Source organism: Oryx dammah, unplaced genomic scaffold, assembly GCF_014754425.2.
Source record: "Oryx dammah isolate SB20612 unplaced genomic scaffold, SCBI_Odam_1.1 HiC_scaffold_8, whole genome shotgun sequence".
Taxonomy (NCBI): domain Eukaryota; kingdom Metazoa; phylum Chordata; class Mammalia; order Artiodactyla; family Bovidae; genus Oryx; species Oryx dammah.
Window position 1 is genome coordinate 18,274,896 of NW_024070192.1, and position 26,736 is coordinate 18,301,631.

Sequence of the window (26,736 nt, forward strand, 5' to 3'; positions counted from 1 at the left end):
TACTGGAGTGGGTAGCCATTTCCTTCTGCAGGGGATCTTTCCGACCCAGGGATTGAACCTGGGTATCCTGCATTGCAGGCAGATTCTTTATCATCTGAGCCACCAAGGGGTGGCATCTGTATATCAACAACAGAGAATTAGAAGCTGGAGATAACAAAATGTCATCAATTGTAATAGCAAACAAGTATATGAAGCATTTGAGTATAGATCTAATGAGATGTGGGAGACTTAAGAGAAAAATTATGAAGCATTATTTTCAGTGAGGCATTAAAGAACAATAAATTTTAAAAATGAGATTTTTTATTATGGTCATAAGTTGAAAGATCCAATATTGTAAAGGCATTTGTTTTCCCTCTATCTTCCTATATATTCAAATCAGTCACATAGAAACCACAACAAAATTTTGTATGGAATTTGATAAGCTGATTCCAGAATTTATATGGAAGTGCAAAGGCCCAAAAATAGTCAAAGCATTCTTAAATTATAAGATAGAAAGCTACAGTAATTAAGATGTGATATTGGCACAGGGATAGGCCAAAGAGAGCCCAGATGCAGACCCTTACATATTTGACAACTTGATAAGAGAAAGGTGATATTGCAAATAAGTGGGGAAAAGAATGAATTTTTCAGTAAATGATTCTGAGACAGTTGGTTATCCATATGGGAAACAGTGACTTTGAACTTCTACCCCCATCAGTTCAGTTCAGTTGCTCGGTCATGTTCGACTATTTGTGACCCCATGGACAGCAGCATGCCAGTCCTCCCTGTCCATCACCAACTCCTGGGGTTTACTCAAACTCATATCCATTGAGTAGGTGATGCCAGCCAACCATTTCATCCTCTGTCCTCTTCCACTCCCACCCTCAATCCTTCCCAGCATCAGGGTCTTTTCAAATGAGTCAGTTCTTTGCATCAGGTAGCCAAAGTATCGGAGTTTCAGCTTCAACATCAGTCCTTCCAAAGAACATTCAGGGCTGAGTTCCTATCAGATGGACTGGTTGGATCTCCTTGCAGTTCAAGGGACTCTCAAGAGTCTTCTCCAACACCACAGCTCAAAAGCATCAATTCTTCGGCACTCAGATTTCTGTATAGTCCAACCCTCAAATCCATACATGACTACTAGAAAAACCATAGCTTTGACTAGATGGACCTTTGTTGGTAAAGTAATGTCTCTGCTTTTTAGTATGCTGTCTAGGTTGGTCATAACTTTTCTTCCAAGGAGCAATCGTCTTTTAATTTCATGGCTGCAGTCAACATCTGTAGTGATTTTGAGCCCAAGAAAATGAAGTCTGTCACTGTTTCCATTGTCTCCCCATCTGTTTGCCACAAAGTGATGGGACCGAATGGCAACCCACTCCAGTGTTCTTGCCTGGAGAATCCCAGGGACGGCGGAGCCTGGTGGGCTGCCGTCTCTGGGGTCGCACAGAGTCGGATACGACTGAAGCGACTTAGCAGCAGCAGCAGCAGCCATAATCTTACTTTCCTGAATTTTGAGTTTTAAGCCAATTTTTTCACTCTCCTCTTTCACTTTCATCAAGAGACACTTTAATTCTTCCTTGCTTTCTGCCATAAGGGTGGTATCATCTGCATTTCTGAGGTTATTGATATTTTTCCCGGAATCTTGATTCCAGCTTGTGCTTCATCCAGCCCAGCATTTCTCATGATGTACTCTACATATAAGTTAAATAAGCAGGGTGGCATTATACAGCCTTGACGTACTCCTTTCCCAATTTGGGATCAGTCTGTTGTTCCACGTCGAGTTCTAACTTGCTTACTGACCTGCATTCAGATTTCTCAAGAGGCAGGTCAGGTGGTCTGGTATTCCCATCTCTTTAAGAATTTTCCACAGTTTGTTGTGATGCACACAGTCAAAGGCTTTGGCATAGTCAATAAAGCAAAAGTAGATGTTTTTCTGAAACTCCTGCTTTTTTGATGATCCAATGGATGTTGGCAATTTGATCTCTGGTTCCTCTGCCTTTTCTAAAACCAGCTTGAACATCTGGAAGTTCACGGTTCATGTACTGTTGAAGCCTGGCTTGGAGAATTTTGAGCATTACTTTGTTAGTGTGTGAGATGAGTGCAGTTGTGCAGTAGTTTGAACATTCTTTGGCATTGCCTTTCTTTGGGATTAGGATGAAAACTGACCTTTTCCAGTCTGGCCATTGCTGAGTTTTCCAAATTTGCTGGCATATTGAGTGCAGCACTTTCACAGCATCATCTTTTAGGATTTGAAATAGCTCCACTGGAATTCCATCACCTCCACTAGCTTTGTTCGTAGTGATGCTTCCTAAGGCCTACTTGACTTTGCATTCCAGGATGTCTGGCTCTAGGTGAGTGATCATACTATTGTGATTATCTGGGTCATGAAAATCTTTTTTGTATAGTTCTTCTGTGTATTCTTGCCACTTCTTAATATCTTCTGCTTCTATTAGGTCCATACCATTTCTGTCCTTTATTGTGCCCATCTTTGCATGAAATGTTCCCTTGTATCTTTAATTTTCTTGAAGAGATCTCTGCTGCTGCTGCTGCTAAGTCGCTTCAGTCGTGTCCGACTCTGTGCGACCCCATAGATGTCAGCCCACCAGGCTCCCCCACCCCTGGGATTCTCCAGGCAAGAACACTGGAGTGGGTTGCCATTTTCTTCTCCAATGCATGAAAGTGAAAAGTGAAAGGGAAGTCACTCAGTCGTATCCGACTCTGTGCGACCCCATGGACCGCAGCCTACCAGGCTCCTCCATCCATGGGATTTTCCAGGCAAGAGTACTGGAGTGGGTTGCCACTGCCTAGTCTTTCCCATTCTGTTGTTTTCCTCTATTTGCACTGATCACTGAGGAAGGCTTTCCTCTCTCTCCTTGCTATTCGTTGGAACTCTGCATTCAGATGGGTATATCCTTCCTTTTCTCCTTTGTTTTTTGCTTCTCTTATTTTCTCAGCTATTTGTAAGGCCTCCTCGGGCAGCCATTTTGCTTTTTTGCATTTCTTTTTCTTGGGGATGGTCTTGCTCACTGTCTCCTGTACAGTGTCACGAACCTCTGTCCATAGTTCTTGAGGCATTCTATCAGATCTAATCCCTTGAATCTATTTCTCACTTCCACTGTATAATCAAGGGATGTGATTTAGGCCATACCTGAATGGTCTAGTGGTTTTCCCCACTTTCTTCAATTTAAGTCTGAAGTTGGCAATAAGGAATTCATAATCTGAGCCACAGTTAGCTCCCAGTCTTGTTTTTGTTGACTGTGTAGAGCTTCTCCATCTTTGGCTGCAAAGAATATAATCAGTGTGATTTTGGTTTTGGCTATCTGGTGATGTCCATGTGTAGAGTCTTCTTTTGTATTTTTGGAAGAGTCTGTACTCCCATATGTACAGTAATCAACTACTGGTGGATTAAAGATTTAAATCTAAAAGGGAAAAACATAGAGTTTAGAAGACATTATAGAAGATTTTCTCTTCTAGTTGTACCTAATTTATCATTTACTTACTGTTATTTCAGTGATACTTTATAATGAAAATTGTTGAGCATATAGGAAAATTGAAAGATCTGTACACTGAATACTTACATACCTACCATGCATATTCTAAAATTAATATTTATAAATAGTTTTATTATATTTCAGTGACCTCTTTAAAAACAACTGTATTGAAAATCAGTGCCTTTCAAAATATCTTTTTGATTCTTTTCCCCCAAAATTGCCAGTTTTTTGGAAAACAAAACTTTTGCCTTTTGGTTACTATTTCTATCTTATTTTTCTTAAAACATTCTAAATTTTCTTATTTTATAATTTCTTTCAAGTCTCTATTATCTGTAGTACTTCATAAATGTTTTTGTAATTTGCTGCTTGTAACTTTCTCATAGTGATTTGTTTCCTTTTGTAGTTTGCAATTTTGATTGTCATCTCATTTGATACACTGTCAGGAATAGAAACATTTTAGAGAATGCATTTTTATTGTTTTTCAAGTAAAAGTTATCAAGTAACTAATACATGAAATATCTTGAGTAGTACACGGCCTCATTAAATTATATATTATATTTTGAGACCCTTTCTCTCCTGACCAAGAAATTATTTCACTTTTGAACTCTTTGTGGAGATAGAACAGGAATTACTCTCATTTTATTCATCACATTTTTTTTACTCAGAAATCTTATCAACTTTGAATTATACAGCTCCTGAAACCCTCTCCATTTCTTAATATTTCACTCCTTTATTTCATAGTTGTTCTTCACCTTCACATGACCTTGGAACCTTGACTTTAGTAACTTAGCCATTCCTTCCTTAATTTATAGGTCTCGAACACCACAGATTGATTTTTTTCCTTCTCTCAACACTTCAATTCCAGCTTCCTTTCTTCCCAGTCCTTTTTGTCATGCCTGCTTACCAAGAACCTATCTCTACTCAGTACAAATACTTGCATCATTCATTTCTACATCATTGCAGTAGTGTAGTCTGGGATGGGTGCCAACTCAGTGGACTCTCAGAACTGTCAAGGAATCCTTTCATGTGTTATCTTCCTCTTAGTCTGTTCAGCTGTCATTCTCAAACATTGATCCTTAAGCTCTCACCTTCCCTCAGCTACCCTTGTCCTTCTTGCATCTTCTCTTACTCCTAGTAGGAAGCATAGAGACAATTTAGACTATGTAGACTATCAAATGAGAGTGCCTTCTTCTACCTATAAATCTGCCATCAAACTTTGGTCTGTCTGTTCCCATCCTTAAATGTTTTCCCCTGGTTTCATGGTTTGTCAAATGAAGTTCCTACCTACATCTGAATTCTGGATCCTAATCTTCTCTGTCTTATCAAGAAGTTTTACATCTTTTTTCTTGTGTTGGCAAACTCACTCATTCACTCACACATTCTTAGGGGAAAGGAACCACTAAAACCAAAATAAACTTCCCTCTATTGACTCTTCCCTGGTGGCTCAGATGGTAAAGTGTCTGTCTACAATATGAGAGACCTGGGTTCAATCCCTGGGTTGGGAAGATTCCCTGGAGAAGGAAATGGCAACCCACTCCAGTCCTCTTGCCTTGAAAACCCCATGGACGGAGGAGTTTGGTGCAGGCTTCTGTCCATGGGGTCGCAAAGAGTCGAGCACGACTGAGCGACTTCACTTATTGACTCTTAGTCACTGCAGCTATTTTTGAAAAAATAGTCTACACTCACTGCCTTCTATTCTTTTTTTGTGTGTGTGAAAGTTATAGTTTTAAACCCAAATAGCTCTGCTGCTGCTGCTAAGTCGCTTCAGTCATGTCCGACTCTGTGCGACCCCATAGATGGCAGTCCACCAGGCTCCCCCATCCCTGGGATTCTCCAGGCAAAAACACTGGAGTGGGTTGCCATTTCCTTCTCCAATGCATGAAAGTGAAAGTGAAGTCCCTCAGTCGTGCCCGACTCTTAGCGACCCCAGGGACTGCAGCCTACCAGGCTCCTCTATCCATGGGATTTTCTAGGCAAGAGTACGGGAGTGGGTTGCCATTTCCTTCTCCAGTGCATCAAAGTGAAAAGTGAAAGTGAGGTTGCTCAGTCTACCACACTTTTAATGGGGAAAAAAAATGCTGTCCTATTTTGATACCCTTAGCATCAATATTGATAAGATATTTAGCAAATATGTGTAAGATATAAAAAGCAACTATAGACACTTGTGTTTAACACTCTGCTCTATTTAAGAAAAAGAATGTTATCAATAACTTTATGATCCCTTCCCATTTCCTTCCTCTTCCCGAGGTAAGCACTATTCTGAATTTCGTGTTTATCATTCAGTTATATTTTTTCAGGTAGATTTTTTTTGCTGCTGTTCACCCATATGTAATATATAGTTTAGTAACTTAGCATGTTCACAGTGTTGTACAACCATCCTCATTAATTCTAGAACATTTACTTTACTCCCAGAAGAAACCATGTACTCGTCAGCAGTCACTCCTCATTCTTCCCCCACCCCACCAGTTCTCCCTCCCCTGGCAACCACTTTTTGTCACTATAGATTGGCCTATTCTGATCATTTCATGTAAATTATTAATAAATCAGTCAATGTGTGGCTTTTTGTATCTGACTTCTTTTACTTAGCATAATGTTTCCCAAGTTCATCCATGTAAATAAATAGTATGTATCAAAACATCCCTTTTTAGAACTGAATAATACTGCATTGTATGAGTATACTACAGTTTGTTAAGTGATTCATCAATTAATGGTCATATGAGTTGTTTCCACTTTTTGGCTATTGTGATAATGCTGCTTGAACATCTTGTGCAAGTTTTTGTGTGAATATATTTTTCAGTTCTCTTTTGTGTATACCTAGGAATGAAATTGCTAGTTAAATGGTAAGTCAGTGTTTAACTTTTTAAGGAACCACCACTCTTTTCCACAAATGGTTGTACCATTTTGCATTCCCACCAGTACTATATGAGAGTTACAATTTCTTTACATTCTCATCAACACTAGTTTTCTTTTTTATTATAGTCATTGTAGTAGGTATGAAGTAGCAGTATCTTGTGGTTTTGGTTGAGCACCTTTTCATGTGCTTATTGACCTTTTAATGATATTTTTTTGAGAAATGTCTATTCAGATCTTTTGCACATTAAATAATACTGTATTTCTTAAAATTAAAAAAAATTTAATTTGTTTTATTTTTTTCTGTGCTGGGTAAGAGTGGGGGCTACTCTGTAGTTGTGATGAAAGGGCTTCTCATTGTGGTGACTTCTCTTGTTGTGGAGCACCAGCTCTAGGGTGTGTGGGCTTCAGTAGTTGTGCCACACAGGCTTAGTTGCCCCATGGTATGTGGAATCTGCCCAGACCAAGGATCAAATCTATGTTGCCTGCATTGGCAGGAGGATTATTAACCATTGGACTACCAGGGAAGTCTGTCTTTTGACTGTGTTTTATTAATTGTCATTTTATTATGTTATAAGAATTCTGGAATGAGACCTTTGTCAGATGTATGATTTGCAGGTATTTTCTTCCTTTTTTTTAATTGTCTTTTCACCTGATAATGTCCTTTGTTGCTCATAGTTTTAAATTTTGGTGAAGTCCATTTTATCTTTGTTTCTTTGGTTGCTTGTGTTTTTGATATCATATTTAAGAACCCTTTGCCTAATCCAAGACCATGAAAAGTTACACCTATGTTTCCTTCTAAGAGTTTTATAGTTTTAGCTCTTATAGCTTTGGGTCTTTGATATCTTTTGAATTAATTTTTGCATGTCGAAATTAATAGGAAAGGGTCCAAATTCAGTCTTTTGCCTGTGCCTACACAGTTGTCCCAGCATTATGTTGAAAAGACTATTTTTCCCCCAACTCTTCACTGGTGGCTCAGACGGTAAAGTCCCCATTGAATGGCCTTGGCACCTCATCAAAAATCAGTTGACCATAAATATGTGGGTTTTTTCCTCTCAATTATATTCCATTGATCTACATGCCTTTGGAGAAACACACTGTCTTTATTACTGTTGCTTTTTAGCAAGTTTTGCAGTTGAAAAGTGTGAGCCTTTCTAATTTATTCATTTTTAGGATTGTTTTGGCTGTTCTTGGTCCCTTACAGTTCTCTGTGCATTTTAGAATGAGCTTGTCAATTTCTACAAAGAAGGCAGTTGCAGTTCTTTCATTATTTATTAAATCTTTTTACTTATTCTGTTTTTGGCTGTACCTTGCAGCATGTGGCATCTTAGTTCCCTGACCATGGATTGAGCCCATGCCCCCTGCATTGGAAGCGCAAAGTCTTTTTTTTTTTTTTTTTAATTAAAAAAAATTTATTATGTGTTTGTTTATGGCTGTGCTGGGTCTTCATTGATGTGAACAGGCTCTCCCTAGTTGCCGTGTGTGGGCTTCTCATCGTGGTGGCTTCTCTCGTTTCAGAGCACGGGCTCTAGGGCACAGCGGCTCCAGTAGTTGTGGCACTGGCTCATGGGCCCAGTTGCCCCATAGCATGTGGAATGTTCCTGGACCAGGGATTGAACCCACGCCCCCTGCATTGGCAGGCGGATTCTTAACTGCTGGACCATCAGGAAAGTCCGGAAGCACAGTCTTAACCACTCGACTGCCAAGGAAATCCCCCAGCTGGGATTCTGATAAGGATTATGTTGAATCTGTAGATTGGTTTGGGGAGGATTATTGCCATCTTGACATTGTTAAGTCTTCCAATCCATGAACATGGGGTGTTTTTTCATTTATTTAGATCGCCTTTCTTTCAGTTTTTTTAAATTGAAGTATAATTGCTTTACATTCCACATGTATGCACTAATATATGATGTTTTTCTCTTTCTGACTAACATCACTCAGTATGACAGACTATAGGTCCATCCGCATCTCTACAAATGACTAAATTTTGTTCTTTTTTATGGCTGAGCAATATTCAGTTGTATATATGTACCTCCTCTTTATGCATTCATCTATCATTGGACATTTAGGTTGTTTCCATGCCCTGGCTTTTGTAAATAGGGCTGCAGTGAACATGTGTCACTTTGAATTTTGGTTTTCTTAGGGTATATGCCTAGTAGTGGAATTGCTGGGTCATATGGTAGTTCTGTTTTTAGTCTTTTAAGGAACCTCCATACTGGTCTCCACAGAGGCTATATCAGTTTACATTCCCACCAACATGTAATAGGGTTCCCTTTTCTCCACTCTCCAGCATTTATTGCTTGCAGATTTTTTGATGATGGTTGTTCTGACCTGTGTGAGATGATATTTCATTGTAATTTTTATTTGTATTTGTCTAATAATTAATGATGTTGAGCATCTTTTCATGTGCCTTTTCGCCATCTGTATGTCTCCCCTGGAGAGATGTCTGTTTAGGTTTTGATTGACCCATTTTTTTAATTGGATTGTTTGTTCGTTTTTTGATATTGAGCTCCGTGGGCTGTTTGTATATTTTGGAGATTAATCCTTTGTCCGTTGCTTCATTTGCAAATATTTTCTCCCATTCTGTGGGTTGTCTTTTTGTCTTGTTTATGATTTCCTTTGTCGTGCAAAAACTTTTAAGTTTAATTAGATCCCATTTGTTTATTTTAAATTTCATTGCTTTAGAAGGTGGGTCCAAAAGGTCTTGCTGTGGTTTATGTCAAATAATGTTTTCCTTGTATTTTCCTCTAAGAGTTTTATAGTGTCTGACCTTATATTTAGGTCTTTAATCCATTTTGAGTTTATTTTTGTGTAGGGTGTTAAATAGTGTTCTTATTTCATTCTTTTACCTAGAGTCATCCAGTTTTCCCGGCACCACTTATTGAAGAGGCTGTCTTTTCCCCTTTGTATATTCTTGCCTCTTTTGTCATAGATTAGGTGACTATAGGTGCTTGGGTTTATCTCTGGGCTTTCTGTCTTGTATCATTGATCTGTATTTCTGTTTTTATGCCAGTACCATAGTGTCTTGATTACTCTAGTTGTGTAGTATAGTCTGAACTCAGGGACTCTGATTCCTCCAGCTGTTTTTCTTTCTAGAGATTGCTTTGGCTGTTTGGGGTCTTTTGTGCTTCCATACAAATTCAATGTTTGAGTTCTATATTTCTCTTGTTAATTTAATCCTATGTATTGTGTTTTTTTGGGCTTCCCAGGTAGCTCAGCTAGTAAAGAATCTGCCTGCAACACAGGAGACCCTGGTTTGATTCCTTGGATGGGAAGTTCCCCTGGAGAAGGGATAGGCTACCCACTCCAGTATTCTTGGGCTTCCCTAGTGGCTAAGATGGTAAAGAACCTGCCTGCAGTGTGGGAAACCTGGGTTCAGCTCCTGAGTTGAGATGATCCCCTGAAGGAGGGGATGCCAACCTACTCCAGTGTTCTTGCCTGGAGAATCCCCATGGACAGAGGAGCCTGGTGGGCTACAGTCCGTGTGGTCGCAAAGAGTGGACACGACTGAGTGACTAGGCATACACACACTCTAGTTTTTTATATTGTTATTTTTTATGTTAATCTTGTATCCTATCTTGTATCCTACAACTTTGCTAAACACATTTAGCAGTGAAATGGCAAAAGCAGATAACTGTCTTAGAAGGGAACAGACGTCTCTCTTCTGATTTTAGGGGGCAAGCTTTTAGTCTTTTAAGTGTGATCTTAGCTGACGTTTTTCATAGATGGCTTTATCAGATTGAGGAAGTTCCTTTCTATTCATAGAGAATGCATCTTTTTTCACCCCTTTTCTGTTAACTTTTGTAATCAATGTTTAATTGGATTATTTAGAGGTGTTTTATCTAGTCTGTTTATCTTCTAATTTCTTTTTTCCTCCTAGTCTTTCTTAATTGGAATATTTAATCTAGTAATAGATAAAGTCATTTGGATTTAAATCTGCCATCTTATTTTGTCCTCCTTGTTTTCCCACCTTCCCTTCCCCTACTTCTTTTCCTCTTTAAAGCTGCATTCTTTTGTTGGTCTCAGCAAGAAATATTAGACTGGAAGATTTGTAGTATATTGATGATGTTATTGTCATTAAAATGGATTAAATCACCCAGGGAGAAAGGAAAAACACAGTATCAGAGATGAAGATTGAATTTAGCAGCAGACTAAACACAGAAGAGGATAGAATCTATAAATTTGAAGGCAAGTCAATAGAAATTATCCAAACTGAAATTGAAAGAAAACACTAAAAAAAACCCCAAACAAACAGAACAGAGTATCTAAGATCAATGGGGTAATAGTTTAATGCAGTATTTTCAGAATCCTAACAGGAGAAAGTAGAGATAATGACTGAGAAGTTTTTTCTTTTTTAGTGGGACATAAAATAAGAAGTGGGACATTTAAAAACAAATGAAATACATGATAAAATGATCTCAAGCCCTTGGGAAGAAGAAAATTCAAACTTCTCTGGAACAACTTAGGCCTCAAAGAACTCCTATAAAGGGAATTTACCTGATGGTGCGGTGGCGCTTTCACTGCTATAGCCCAGATTCAGTCCCTGAATGGGGAACTAAAATCCTGCTAGTCACACATGTGAAAAAAAGAACTCCTAGATAAAGCTCCCCCAAATAAGAGATCATAGTCAGATCATAAATCCAACTGAGAAACTAGACACTGTGGGCTAGAATTAATGAAGAAAAAAAAAGAGAGATGAGTCAGACCTCTTAAGACTTAAGATACTAAATTATAAGCACAGATTAAAGCATGTAAGACAGGCATGTTTAGTATGTTTAAGAATAAATCGGGCTCTTTCAACCGTCTTGGACTCTGGAGGCTTGCTGGAAACAGGACTTCTCAAACAACAAAGGTATCTGGAAGGTTGTGGTCTAAGGACATTTTTGCTGGCTATAAGCGGGATCTATGGAACCAGAGGGAACCACACAACTCTCCTGAAAATTGAAGGTGTATATGCTTGAGATGAAACTGAATTCTATGTAGGCAAGAGATGTGCTTATGTGTGCAAAGCAAAGAACAACTCAGTAACTCCTGGTGGAAAACCTAACAAAACCAGAGTAATCTGGGGAAGGATAATTTACACTCATGGAAACAGTGACATGGTTCACGCCAGTTCCAAAACAGTCTCCTGCTATTACCCTTCGAGGATTTAAACTTACTGAAAAATAAATAAAGTGTGGATTTGTTTAAAAAAAATTTTTTTAAGGAATTTAGATTATGAGTAAGGAAGGGCAGGAGACTTAAGGGGAAGATTTAATAGCATTTTATACAAAGTTGAATTTTGAATTGTAACACATCTGAAGAATGTAGCAAAAAGTGGAGAGAGGGAGGGCAAGAAAAGGAGAAATGGACAATACATGAAAAAAATTGAGTTATATGATAAAGAATGTAAAACTCATGTGTTTAAATAGAGTTCCAGAATGAAAGAAAAATGGCAGAGGCGGTGTTCAAAGAAGAGATCCCAGAATTTGATGAAAGACACAACTCACATATTCTGGAAGCCTAATGAATCTCTGGAGCAAGATAAAAAGGAAGTGTACACATAAACACATCCTGATAAAACTGTACAGTATCAAACAAAAGACAATCTTTGAAGAACTGTTACAGTAACAAGGAAATCAGAACAGTGTCAGTTCTGTTACTGATGCAATCTAATGGAATGTTGAATATGCTCAGAACAAACAACCATCAACCTATAATTGTATACCTGGTAAAAATATATTTAAGAATAAAGATTAAAAATAAATTTTCAGATTAAAAAAATCCATTTGCTAGCAAAAGACTATCTAAAAAGAAAGTACTTAGGAAAGAAGGAATGTGGTTCCCATTGAAAGACTTGAGATACAATAATCTCTTGTAATCAATATGCTTTTGCAGCCACCATTGCTAGAAGATGAATTCCACTTGGCACTTCTTTGTACTGCTCACTTTTGAATCAAAGTCCCATGTAAATACATTTCACAGGAAGAGATGGTAGATCATATGTCTTCACCTTAATTGTAAGGAAAATTGGGCAAGTGAACTTTCTGACTTCTGTCTGGGAAACCAGCACTGATAAGGAAGAATATCCACAAATTGCTTTTAGCCAAACATGAAGTAGTCCAGGAAGCTTAGAGAAAACTAGTGAGTAGGACTGAATAGGGGGAAAAATCATAATGTGCCATTATTCATTTTTCAGTCTTAACTAGTCTGTTCAAACTAGTACTGGCCTTACACAAAATACAGCAACCTTTTCTTGCTTACTAATTAAGTAGCTCAACTTGAATAGTTGTAGAGAGATGTTAGATGATAGAGATGTTTGAAAGTGTCCAAAAGATACTAAACTGAATAAAAAACTGATTATAGAACCTTTGCAATGAGATTTATCTTTAGGTCTGTTAACTAGAAGGAACTGCTCATGAAAGTAATGGCACCTACCCTGCTATAAAAGGCTATCAAAGCAATCATGTTATCATTCCTTTGCCCTTCTCACTCTTTTGTATTACCTTAAAGCAAATGAATTAAGCCACTTGCTTTGAGATGTGTCCCAGTCTCTTTTTGTGGAACTGCTGAGTCAAACCGGACCACTTCTTTTTGCCAGTCCCCACAGTTTTGAGCCAAAATCTCATTAAGACTAATGTAAAACCAGCCTATCTGTGTTGGCTTTTCAAACTTACCAGTACCACTTATTTGGAGAATAATCTTGTTATGTTTAAGTCTACAGCTGGCCACAAATTCAAGTAAAGTTTTCTACTATAAAGTCTAGAAACTTGAACATTAATAGCTATTCCAGCTTCTTTTGGTTAGTAATTTGCCTGGCATATCTTTTTCTATCCTTTAACTTTCAAAGTCCTCATGTTATAGGGATATCTCTTCTAATCAGTAGATAGTTCAATTTTTCTGACAGTTTTATTTTAGTGCATTTACATTTCTAGTGATTACTTGTAAGTCTGTTTCTTACATCTTTTATTTTCTGTATTCCTAATTTTTCTGTGTTTTGTTGGCCGTATTACCTTTATAAAACTGAAGTTTTCCTAATCTTCCCCTCTTTAGTATTCCTCAGTTCAGTTCAGTCACTCAGTTGTGTCCAACTCTTTGCGACCCCATGGACTGCAGCACGCCAGGCCTCCCTGTCCATCACCAACTCCCGGAGTTTACTCAAAATCATGTCCATTGAGTCAGTGATGCCATCCAACCATCTCATCCTCTGTCTAGGTTGGTCATAACTTTTCTTCCAAGGAGTAAGCATCTTTTAATTTCATGGCTGCAGTCACCATCTGCAGTGATTTTGGAGCCCAAGAAAATAAAGTCTGCCACTGTTTCCACTGTTTCTCCATCTATTTGCCATGAAGTGATGGGGACTGGATGCCATGATCTTCGTTTTCTGAATGTTGAGCTTTAAGCCAACTTTTTCACTCTCCTCTCTCTCTTCTAATAATAATCTTTGAAATTTTAATACAAAGGCTTCCCTGGTGGCTCAGAGGTTAAAGCCTCTGCCCACAATGCGGGAGACCTGGGTTCAATCCCTGGGTCAGGAAGATCCCCTGGAGAAGAAAATGGCAACCCAGTCCAGTATTCTTGCCCAGAGAATCCTATGGTCGGAGGAGCCTGGTGGGCTACAGTCCACGGGGTCGCAAAGAGTCGGACACAACTGAGTGACTTCACTTAATGCTTAATTTAACAAAGTCTAAAGTTCAGTTCAGTCACTCAGTTGTATCCCAACTCTTTGCGACCCCATGGACTGCAGCACGCCAGGCTTCCCTGTCCATCAGCAACTCCCAGAGCTTGCTCAAACTCATGTCCATTGAGTCAGTGATGCCATCCAACCATCTCATCCTCTGTCGTTCCTTTTCCTCCCGCCTTCAATCTTTCCCACCATCAGGGTCTTTTCCATCCCACCATCAGGGTCTTTTCCAATGAGTCAGTTCTTTGTATCAGGTGGCCAAAGTATTGGAGTTTCAGCTTCAACATCAGTCCTTCCAAAGAACATTCAGGGCTGAGTTCCTTTCGGATGGACTGGTTGGATCTCCTTGCAGTCCGAGGGATTCTCAAGAGTCTTCTCCAACACCACAGCTCAAAAGCATCAATTCTTCAGCACTCAGCTTTCTGTATAGTCCAACTCTCAACGTGACTACTGGAAAAACCATAGCTTTGACTAGATGGACTTTTGTTTGCATAGTAATGTCTCTGCTTTTTAATATGCTGTCTAGGTTGGTCATAGCTTTTCTTCCAAGGAGCAAGCATCTTTTAATTTCATGGCTGCAGTCGACATCTGTAGTGATTTTGAGCCCGAGAAAATGAAGTCTGTCACTGTTTCCATTGTCTCCCCATCTGTTTGCCAAGAAATGATGGGACCAGATACCATAATCTTACTTTTCTGAATTTTGAGTTTTAAGCCAACTTTTTCACTCTCCTCTTTCACTTTCATCAAGAGGCTCTTTAAGGGTGGTGTCATCTGCATATCTGAGGTTATTGATATTTCTCCCAGAATCTTGATTGCAGCTTGTGCTTCATCCAGCCCAGCATTTCTCATAATGTACTCTACATATAAGTTAAATAAGCAGGGTGGCATTATACAGCCTTGACGTACTCCTTTCCCAATTTGGGATCAGTCTGTTGTTCCACGTCCAGTTCTAACTGTTGCTTCTTGACCTGCATACAGATTTCTCAAGAGGCAGGTCAGGTGGTCTGGTATTCCCATCTCTTTAAGAATTTTCTACAGTTTGTTGTGATGCACACAGTCAAAGGCTTTGGCATAGTCAATAAAAGTAGATGTTTTTCTGGAACTCCCTTGCTTTTTTGATGATCCAATGGATGTTGGCAATTTGATCTCTGGTTCCTCTGCCTTTTCTAAATCCAACTTGAACATCTGGAAGGTCATGGTTCACATACTGTTGAAGTCTGACTTGGAGAATTTTGAGCATTACTTTATTAGTATGTGCTGCTGCTGCTAAGTCGCTTCAGTGGTATGTGTGAGATGAGTGCAATTGTGCGATAGCTTGAACATTCTTTGGCGTTGCCTTTCTTTGGGATTAGGATGAAAACTGACCTTTTCCAGTCCTGTGGCCACTGCTGAGTTTTCCAAATTTTTTAGCATATTGAGTGCAGCACTTCCACAGCATCATATTTGTAATTGTTGCTGCTGCTGCTAAGTCGCTTCAGTTGTGTCCGACTCTGTACGACCCCATAGACGGCAGCTTACCAGGCTCCCCCGTCCCTGGGATTCTCCAAGCAATAACACTGGAGTGGGTTGCCATTTCCTTCTCCAATGCGTGAAAGTGAAGTTACAGTCTGCTAAATCAGTGTCATGACCCACTAGTGGGTCACAATCTATGATTTCAAAAATTCTGCTCTAGGAAGGTCCTTTTTAATGAATCTCTTGGTAAATTCTCTTTTTATGTAGAAATGCCTTTACTTGATCATTTCTAAAAAAATTTTCTTTTGGTATACAATTGAAAATGTTTTCTCTCACACTGAAGCATAGTATTTTCTATCTTTTTTAATTGCTTTTGAATCTGCTATCAGTCTGATTATGGGTGATCCTTAATTTTTTTCTGGGTAGTTTTATGATTTCGTTGTCTTTAATCCCATAACTAACCGTTTCACTAGCATGTATTAGGTGCTTATTTTTTATTTAACCTGTGTGGTTTATCTTGTGCTTTGTGTACCTGTGAAATCCTGTCTTATCACTTCCGAAAAATTTTCAGCCATTATGTCAGTTGAGATATAATTCACCTACCATGAAACTCATCCTTTTAAATTGTACAGTTCAGTGGTTTTTAGTATATTCCACAAGGTCATGCAGATACTGCTGCAGTCTAATTCCAGAACATTTTCACCATCCCTGCTATATCTATTTTGAGCTGTTTCTTGACTGTCTTTTAACCTATCCCCTAAATAGTTAATACATTTAAAAAATTTTTGCAATTAGGTTTTTTAGTTGTAAAAATCTCATTTGGTTCTTTCTGCAATTTGCAGAATTTTTTGGTTTTGTTTTTTATAAAAGTGTTTTGTTTGCTCATATTTGTAACTCCATTTTATATTTTAAACATTTTATAGTTACTTTATATTCTATAATAGAATATTCCAAAATCTGAGTTCTTGGAGGCTTAAATCTGTTGCTTATTTTTTGTGACTCTTGCTTGTGATAGATTTATTTCCTTTTATGTGTGTACTAATCTTTGATTATAACTCCTATTTTGCTGATCCTAATCTAGGGAAAAATTTGGGACCAAAATTGAGGATGCTTTCTTAGAACATTTTTTATCCCTTCTGCCAAGACCCAGAGATGCTGAAATTTCCAGCCCACTTCCAGGTTCTTTTCCTTGTTAGGCTTCTCAGGTTTAGCTGCACCACCTTGCTCAAACCTCAAGCACCATTGTCACCTATATGTCCTAAGGCGAGCCCTAGCTTATCACAGCTCTAATTTCTGTTTCAGATCATAGCTGATTTTTAAATTTTGTGGGTTTTTTTTTCTTCTTTGATTGCCCGTTTTGGGATTTACTTTTCTTTCTATGGTTCCTGCAATACAATGAAAATTGTGTTTTATAATGTCTGGTTGGTTGAGGGGCTTTTAGCCAAGGATAGGAATAGGGGATGCCACAGTATCTAGTCCACCAGACTGCCAAAAGCGAGGGTGAAATTTAAGTTCTTTCGACTTTTGTTTTTTTGAAGATAGCTCTTAGTATAACCACACACTAATTACCCCACCAAATTGCTACTTGTGTTCTATCTGACTTTAACTGGTACCATTAAATGTTATGAAAAGCCCTTTTTCTCTCTTCCAGTAAGACTACTTTTTTATAACATTTGCCAAGTTCATTTTTTTTGTTTTTTTGTTTTTTTTTCTTTGTGGTTCCTGTAGGATTATGTTGACAAAGAGAAGGCCATTGCCAAAGCATTGGAAGACCTTAGAGCCAACTTTTACTGTGAACTCTGTGATAAGCAGTATCAGAAACACCAGGAATTTGACAACCATATCAACTCCTATGATCATGCACACAAGCAGGTGAGGAATAGTTAATTTCTAAAAAAGAAAAAGATACTTTATTTGTTGTTATAAATATTAAACTTTATGAGTATACTCCCCAAAACTTGTTGACCATGGTTTCTTGTATCTGCCTGTCTTTATCTGCGGTCATCTGACTGACTTGATTTTTTTTTCAGTGGCAGAAGTCCTGACATAGACCTCATCCTTCTAAGATTGTAGAGTGAAGAATTGTGAGCTTCGTGCATAAAATTTTTGGCTCTGAATGGTTTCTAAATTTGTATTAATTTGATAATTCAGCTAAGGATCATTGGGAGCTTTTTTCCAGTTCTCCCTGTTCCTGAACTTGTTAAACTTTGAACAGTTATCTCAGGCCTTGGTCATTTCATCTTCTGTTATCTAAGAATTCATGCTGTGTTGGGTATTTCCTATCAGTAAGTCATTTTGTTACTTCGTGTACCTTGGAAGATAGATAAATCTTGAAAAGAGAAATAAAGTTAGATGCTATTTTAACTTTAACAAAAAATTCTGATGCTGCATGTTGAAGAGCTTGCTGAAAAACAAATTACACCTTCTTTATGGCCTTTTTTTTCTTTCTTCTTCATTGATTTAGAAAAGTAAATTATTCCTAACTAGTTACCAGCATAAAGAAGGTGGCAGTAATTCCCTTGGGAGATTTTAGAAGGAGGAAATGAATCCTTAAACCTGTAGGACAATTTTGAGACATTTGATCGTAGATGACTTTAGCAGAACTTGCCAGGTCTTTGGGGGCACAGTGGTTGTATTTGATAAATTTGTAAGATTTATGAGCATTGCTGAAATGCTCTTATAAGCTGGACATTTTGAACTGTTTTTCTAATCTTTGCTTCATCTTCAATCAACCATTTCAGTGCACATAAAAGGCAAGCTTTAACCAAGTTTTCTTTTACTAGCATAGGAATAGTTTATAAGCCAGTTGTGGTCTTCCACTTTTTTGCAGCAATCTTTTCCATAGTTAACCATACCTAACCAGTTTAAGATTTAAGAATCTTTCATTAATAGAATTGTATTGAAGACAACTTTTCAACTTTATATGTGACTTTAGACATTGTTTTAATATATTGTCAGCTCTGCTTGATTTGAGGAAGAGAAAACTAGAGAGCATGTATATGGACAAGATATATTAGCAATTACCTTACTATTTCAAAGAATCATATGTCAAGAAAGACAAATGTAACAGTGACTGTTGCATCCAATTTATTGCATCCAAATCTTTTCTCAGCTTTTTGCTGTGTGTGTGTAAGTCAAATTTGGGAGTTTTTTGTTTTTGTTTCATTTTCTGGAGTTAAAGACATTTAGCATCTAAATATATGTCTACCATTTTGGGCTCATGAGAATTTCTTCAAGAAATTTCTTTAAGAATTGTATTTTATAAATTAAAAGAATAGTTACATGTATATGTGTAACTAAATAATTTTGCTGTTTACTTAAAACTAATGCATTACAAATTAACTATACTCCAACATAAAATAAAATTTTTTTAAAAAAATTAAGACTCCAGAAGAAACTTTAGACACCAAAAGAACATTAAGAAAGATTACATTTCTAGTTGATAAGTTTCTTGACTTCCCTTTCTTAGAAAAAAATGAATGAGGAAGTATGATTCAAACTTGAATCATGTGTTGAGTTGCTTTATAATAGGAAAAAATTCTGTCAGAGCAAAACAGATTGGCAAATTAAATCTGAGATAACTACAAAACTAATAAAATTCGCATTGACAACAATTAAAGTGATGGATGATGATTTTTAGTGATGGTACTCTCAGTTTGAGAGTAGTAAAATTATTATGGCTCTGGTTCACTTGAATTTCACATATTTATTCTCTTGTGTACCTTGTGTGGACTCAGTTCTCTTCACCACTTTTCTATTCTGATTCTTCACCTGGGGAGATTTTGTCTCCCAGGGGACACTTGGCAATATCTGGAGACATCTTTGATTATCACAACTAGAGAGATGGTGCTAATGGTACCTAGTAAATAGAGACTAAGGATGCTGCTAAAATCCTACAGTTCACAGAAAAGCTCCTTGGAACAAAGAATTACCTGGCCCAGAATATTGATTAGTAGTGCTGAGGTTGAGAAACTCTGTTCTCTTAGAACTATTGAAAAACTTTCAAGTACTCATGATACTGTGTGGCCTTTGTTTGATACAGACCAGTTTCTGTCATTTTAAGCCCCCAGTTATGTTGTAAACATTTATACTGTTCTCATCTCAATGATCTCAGATATATTCTTGTATTACTCTGTTTTAGAGTATCATCAAAATGAAAGTAAAAAATTAAGGATTTCTTATATTGAATTACCTTATCCATTAATATAGAATATATCTGTGATTCCTGGTCTGGCAAAAAAAATCTTCAGCTGGTATGACTAATGAATGCATGTAAGTTGATTTCTTCATCTTGATCAAAAGCCCATCTTAGGTATAAAACAAAGAACAGATGCAGTCTAAGTCTGTTATTATAGTTTTACTTTTTCCTGCCTTTAGGATTTCTAAGGAGACTTTAATTGACCTTGGTACAAAACAGCTAAATAACTCCTAAGAGGAGGAGATAGGTCCTATTTTTCATTCCTCTTTGAGGGACATGAACTTACCATACAAATGGACCTACCATTTTCCAAATTTATGCTCTAAAATCATAAAGACACCCTGTCTTGTCTTCCAGGCAGGCACACAGGATTATTATGAATCTGAGATAATAGGTAAGTACTTTCAACCCTATATTAGTAACCCCTAGTTTGCATCTTCTGTCAAAGTTTCACCATTAAAACTTTCCAGAGAAATAATCTTATTATGTTAGTGGTAAACTTCCTAGTATAGGTAGGATCCTGAATACGCCCTTATCTTTATTAAGCACAAATAATCGCTAGTGGTAAAGAACCTGCCTGCCAATGCAGGAGACATAAGAGACACCGGTTTGATCCTTGGGTTGGGAAGATCCTCTGCAGAAGAATGGCTATCCACTCCAGTATTCTTGCCTGGAGAATCCCATGAGCAGATGAGCCTTGTGGGCTACAGTTGCGTGCACACATACACAGTGTCTCAAAAAGGATCTATTGGGTCACCTTCAAGATTTTTTTTAATCCTCCCCACCTCCTTGGTGCTATGTACATCTCACTATTCACTAGTTTTTCTCAGTTTTCTAAGATATCTTGTGAAGAGAGTCATTAATAGGCAAGTATTAAGACCCAGCTTGATTTTCAGAGATGAAAATCCTAATTAGACATTTTGGCTGTTTTTAGCAGTTTAACACAATAGTGATAATTTTGTACATTTTGAGATCTCCAAGGGTTAGCCTTCCTTTTCTTAAGAGGCAATCCATTCTGTGATTCATTTTTATATAAGTTAGTGTCATATGCCTGAGTGTTCAATAAACGTTAGTATTCATCTTCTACCTTTGTTGGCTTAGTTATAAAAGTTAAAGTTGACTGTGAAGCAATACATTTATCCATCTCTATCTCTGTGCCTTTTTATTTCACATAGTTTTTAAAAGCACATATCTGCTAACGGATATACAGTGGAAACCATTTTCTTTAGCCTTGCAAGATTTAAATTCCAAACTCCACAGAATAGTCTCTTTCCCAGAGGTAAATTTGTAGCAGCACAGTGGTCAGTGCATTATTTTAACACTGATGTGTTTTAGTTTTGCTTTCTTAGTGCCTTGTTACTCATTCAAGATTCTTCCAGTCTTACTCTTTTATTTTATTTGTGCCACTAAGGGGCCCTCCTCACTAGCTTCCAGTACATAAACTAACGATCACAAATTCCCCTAGGTGCATGCACAATTGACCCTTGAACAACATGAGGTTAGGGGTGCCAACCCTCCATGCAGTCGAAAATCTGAGTATGATTTGTTGTTGGCCCTTCATATCAGATTTCTCTCCCTATCGATGGTTCCATATCTGTGGATTCAAACAACCCCAGATCTGTAGTCCTGTAGTATTTATTATTGTACTGTAGTATTTACTATTGAAAAAAATCCACATATCAGTGGATCTGCACAATTCAAACCCATGTTATTCAAGGATCAACTGTGTTTTGTCTGTTATTTCTAGTGGTAGTTTTTTCTCCTTTAATTTCAGTCGATTCCCAACTTTTTAAAATGAGATGTTACATAATTCAGGTTTTGACTTACCTTGAAAAATTGAAGCTTCTGAGAACATTGGGCCTACATAATCAACATAACAGTTGGCTAAAGCTGAAAGCTTACTACCTTCTCTTTAGAAACGCATGTGCTCCTTCTCCAATTATATATGATTTCCGCTTCATCTTCTCTCTTACACCAACCTGTGTAACTTACTATGTTACCTGGCAAATCCCTTTATAAACTTCTGAGTTTGTGACCCAGGCCTATACCTTTCCTTCCTCTTTACACAAGCTTCCACAGGTTGTAGTTGCTGCTAGGAGAGTAGCACATTGAAAAGATGCCTGCTTGTTCCTGCTTAGTTAGTGTTGGTATAACTTCCTTGCAGTTTCAAAACCATGTGGTAGTACGATCCAGTTATCAAAGTCTGGTACTGTAAAGCAACCTTGAGAAATTCCTTGAACTTGTTCAAAGAATCAGTATCTCCATCAGAGTAAAGAATGCTTTCAGCCTGCCTCCTCTTCCTGCTAAGATAGCTTCAGTATGAAAACCCCTGTACTCTTCTACTTTTTTTTAAAAAAAGAAATACCAAGGTCTGTTTTAGCTGTAAAAATAATGGTTTCCTGAACTTTGTAAATGACTGAACTAAATTACTAAACCGTTTAAGCCTGTAACAGGTATTAGTGACTTCTCTATTCTGAACTGTACAGAGTAGAATCTATAACTACTACATGATTTAAATTAACTTTTCTAAACTGTTGACTTTCTGACAGCTTGCTTGCTCTTAGTTAAAACTAGCACCTGGTAATATGTACCAAAAAACAGAAATGTTCAGAGTTTTCCTCATCTCTCAAAAATAAAATAGGTTCTGAATTGAAGTATTTTCTGAGAAATTGTTTGGTGATGGAAGGAATGATCATTTTTGGACTTCACATGGGTTTCATTCAAGTTTGGTGTACTCTCCACTTGAAATTTCACTGCTTACTGGTCCAGTTTTTGCCAAGATACATTCAGTCCTCTATGCTTGGCACTTACTACATCAGGACAGTAAACACACCAAAGCCAGTTGAACCTCTGGCAAGACCAGATGCAGATTTGATGAAATGTAACTGTATTCCTTTTTCAGTGCAACTTAGGATATTCAGTACAGGGATCATGGTGGATGAGACACAGAAAAGTATCAATAAAAACAAAACTAAAAAGGCAAGGTAAGAAAAGATAATTCTCGGACTAAAGTAAAAAGAAAAAGATCATTCTAAGTGAAACCACTAAGGTTAGCTACCATGAAGATACTTCATAGCTGCTGTATATTTGAAGTGTTGATAGAAAATTATAAATTAGAAAAATAATAAATTGATTATTGTAAAAATGTGAAAAAGGTTAAGAAAATCATAAAGTATTTATGAATGCCAAAGCTTTATAAATATTGACTTAAAGAGCACAGTTCACTTCTGAAGAGATTTTTCTCTGAGAAGCAAAAGCAAATGTGTTGAGAGAGGAATGTATCCCAGAACTTAAGCATATTGTAATTGTGTTTTATTTATTTATTTTTTTTGTAGCTGTATTTTAATAACCTACAGCAGAGAAGTGAAAATTTCAGGTTCGGTTGTGTTTTGTATTGCTGTGGAGGCCATTTTCTTTGGGACTGTTTTAGTTAATAAAAGAATGACTTCGTTTGGCCAGTCTCCCAAAAATTGAGCATGATTTGAGCCTTTTCACCTGTTAAATCTTACCCACCACCTCTGCTTTTGTTGAAAATAGACTCCATCTTAAACTCTGCTATCACAGCATAGTTAATCTTGGAAAACTCTGTGTCTGTTCAGGGAAGCTGTCTGCTTTTGTGATCAGGGGTAACCCTAAGCAGACCTTTTCGGAGCTAAGGTTGCTGGTAAACCCTGTATTCTAATTCTGTTAGTATGTATTTCTAACTCTTTTCTTCCTTTTGGCACTCAGTTCCAAGGTGAATAAAAGTGATTCTGCCTTATTTACATTCTGTAGCTTTCAACTGGTTTTCTGCTCCTATACACATACGTTCATCACAGTGGTGCACCATGGGAGATTCTGGCATATGAGGCTGTATGTTCTGTTGTAGTCTGAAAAGTTAAAGCAACTTCAGGAATGATAAGTTTATGAACAATATTACTGAAAAGAGAACTCTGAACTAGGATGTTGCTCTTTCATTTGCTTTGGGCCTAAGCAGCTCTTCTGAATTATGCTCCTTCAAATTTTACATAGAGGGCAAATCTTTGTTTTCAGATATGATCTCAAGGATTACATCAGTTCAGTTCTGTCGCTCAGTCGTGTCCGACTCTTTGCGACCCCATGAATCGCAGCACACCAGGCCTCCCTGTTCATCACCGTCTCCTGGAGTTCACTCAGACTCATGTCCATCGAGTCCATGATGCCATCCAGCCATCTCATCCTCGGTTGTCCCCTTCTCCTCCTGCCCCCAGTCCCTCCCAGCATCAGAGTCTTTTCCAATGAGTCAACTCTTCGCATGAGGTGGCCAAAGTACTGGAGCTTCAGCTTTAGCATCATTCCTTCCAAAGAAATCCCAGGGTTGATCTCCTTCAGAATGGACTGGTTCGATCTCCTTGCAGTCCAAGGGACTCTCAAGAGTCTTCTCCAACTGCTGAAGCCTGGCTTAGAGAATTTTGAGCATTATTCTTAAAACTTGTTATCTCCAAAACCACAGTGGTATACCATTTCACACCTACTTAGGTTGACAAAATGAAAGAAATACAGTAAGTGCTAGAGAAGATATGGAGAAATTAGAACTTTTCTACACTGCTAGAGGGGTTATAAAATGGTGCAGCCCCTGTGGAAAACAGTTGATAGTTCCTCAGAATGTTAAATATAAAGCTACCATATGACCGATATATACTCAAGAGAAATAAAAATACGTCCACACGAAAACTTGTACAGGTTTGTTTACAGAAACACTATTCATCATGACCAAAAAGAGGAAACAACTGAAATATCCATTAAGTGATGGATATGCAAGATGTGGCACAGCCATACAATGAACTGCTCTTCAGCAATAAAATAGAATGACTTACTGATAAATACAGCATGCATGAATCTTGAAAATATTATGCTAAGTGGAAGAAGCCAGTCACAAAAAAACCTTATACTGTATGATTTTGTTTATATGAGAAGTTTAGAATAAGCAAATCTATGGAGAATATAGTTTAGGTTTCTACACATTAGGTAGCAGGGGACAGTGAGGAGTGAATGCTAATGGTTGGGTTTTCCTTTAGGGATAATGGAAATATTCTAAAATTAGTGCTACTGGTTGTACAACTCTGAAAATGTACTAATAAACCCACTAAATTTTACACTTTAAATGGATGAATTTTATGATATATGAAATACATATTAATAGAATTATTTTTTAAAACTTCATTATCAAAGTTAACTTTTAGTAGTGATGATGGTGACTTCATGTACATAGATATGTGTGTGTTTAGGTATGGATATGTGGAAAATACCTTAAAGCAGTATACACGTGATGCTATTAATACCATACTTTTATGGCTTTTGCTGAATTTTGGAACATAAATATAATGCAATGATTTTATGACAGATTAATTTGACATTGACCAAATGATATTAAGTTATTGTATTTCAGAGTAATTGTGCACAAATTAAGTATTGTCATAAATGACTAATTAGAATTACTTAGCCCCCAAAAAATGTATACTTATCTCTTTCCCCTCTGATTTTTTTCAGTATCTGTAATCAGCATTAGTTTTAGTTTTCTGTTACAAAACATTTGGGTTTCTATGTTACTGAATAAAACTCATTTTCATCACTTACTGATATGCACATGCTAAAAGAAGAATTTAGACCTAATGCCCAGTAACTTGGATTTCCTTAACCTTTCAACTCGAATCTTTTTTCCCTGAGTGGTTTACTGCTGAGGCTCTCTGTGTTTTCTGCTGGTCTTTTCCCTCCCTGACTGCACGGTGATTTCCTGGACTGGCTCATCCAGAGGCATGACACACACTGAATCTTGAATTGGCCAAGTAACTGCAGCATGACTGCTCCAGTTTGGGAGAGGAGAGACATTCCTTATTAATGTTCTGTCATTGGAGAGAGGCTGGGAACAGTGGGGAGAAGAGCCATGGATTTAGGGGTATGTGGGATCGTTGACATAATGGAAAGGGAGTAGTTGAAGCTCAAAAAGGCTGGATTATGTTTGGGCAAAAAAAAATGGATTGAGTTACAACCACTGCTTCTTTGCTCACTATTTTCCATCTCTGTTCATGAACCAACAAATAACGTACGAAAGTATGTGTTTATGTTCCCTTTCCCAGCAACTGATTTTAAAACTGAAACCAGGTTGATACATGTTTATTGAGCCTGTCTCCTGTACCATAGATAAGGTGTGTGTGTTGGAGGGTTAGTTATGAAGGAAGACTAAGAGCAGTCTGTCTCCTTGGAGAGAGGGATTGCTGTCTGGTGAAAGAAATCATAGATAATCTTCTGACCCCAAAGAGATAGAATTCAGTTTCTCTTTAGAATTGCATGTATATTGGAACATAGGATGTTTAGTGGCAATAGAAAATACTCTCTGCCTGTTTTCTAATGCCTGAAATTCTCTTCACGTGGAAATAACGGTTTTATTCTTTAAAGTGCAATAATAGATTTTAAATACTTGAGAAAGATAATAGATTTATTCCTAGTGAAGTATATTCAATCAAATATAAGCTTCTAGCATCAAAATTTGGTTGTGGTTCAAGAGAGAAGTGTAGCATCAAAAGATATAAAAAGTATTTTATTAGATTGAGGTCCTCACTATCTTTTGTTGGTAGGGAAAACAGTGTATAGAGTATGTGGCTCATTCATTCCTGCCCACGTGCATCTCCACTCCTTACTGTTGACATTCCACATTAGTAATAATGTGGGCAAGTTTATCACCTGCCCTGAAAACTGGTAAGATATACCACGTTCTCATGTCCTTGGTTTAATTGTTCAGAGTTGAAAGGTAGAATAGGATTTTGTGTCTGGAGCAGATATTTTTCTGCCAGGACACTGCTGTTTAGCCAGTTTTAAGAACTGGAAATGTCGTTGACATTTGAAGTGGTCTTTAGCCCAACTGTGGATGGATATTTTTAAGGGCTGGGTTATTTGTTAAGTTCGTCCCTCTACTGGTCTTTGGGGAAATTTAATGGAAACGCCAGCTACCATGTGATTGAAATCAATGAGAAATTATGTTCTCTGCCGCAAGTGTATATACTTTTTTGGACATTTGTTGTTGATTTTTTAGAAAAACAGGATCTTCCAACCCTTTCATTATGAATGGGGTTTGGTCTCCTTTCCTT

The 26,736-nt window shown here is 37.5% G+C and overlaps 1 protein-coding gene across 12 annotated transcripts in view; it reads left to right on the forward strand.

Moving 5' to 3' along the window:
• The window catches only part of GPATCH8 (G-patch domain containing 8), a 94,091-nt gene that overhangs the window by 54,251 nt on the left and 13,104 nt on the right, over positions 1-26,736 (forward strand). For 10 of the 12 annotated variants that reach the window (XM_040245133.1, XM_040245137.1, XM_040245144.1 and 7 more), the window contains one exon: positions 17,164-17,307. In XM_040245133.1, the coding sequence (XP_040101067.1) occupies positions 17,164-17,307 (144 nt within the window). Of the gene's footprint in view, positions 1-17,163; positions 17,308-19,990; positions 20,028-26,736 lie in introns of all 12 variants that reach the window. The other 2 variants (XM_040245143.1, XM_040245145.1) reach the window with 1 other exon arrangement.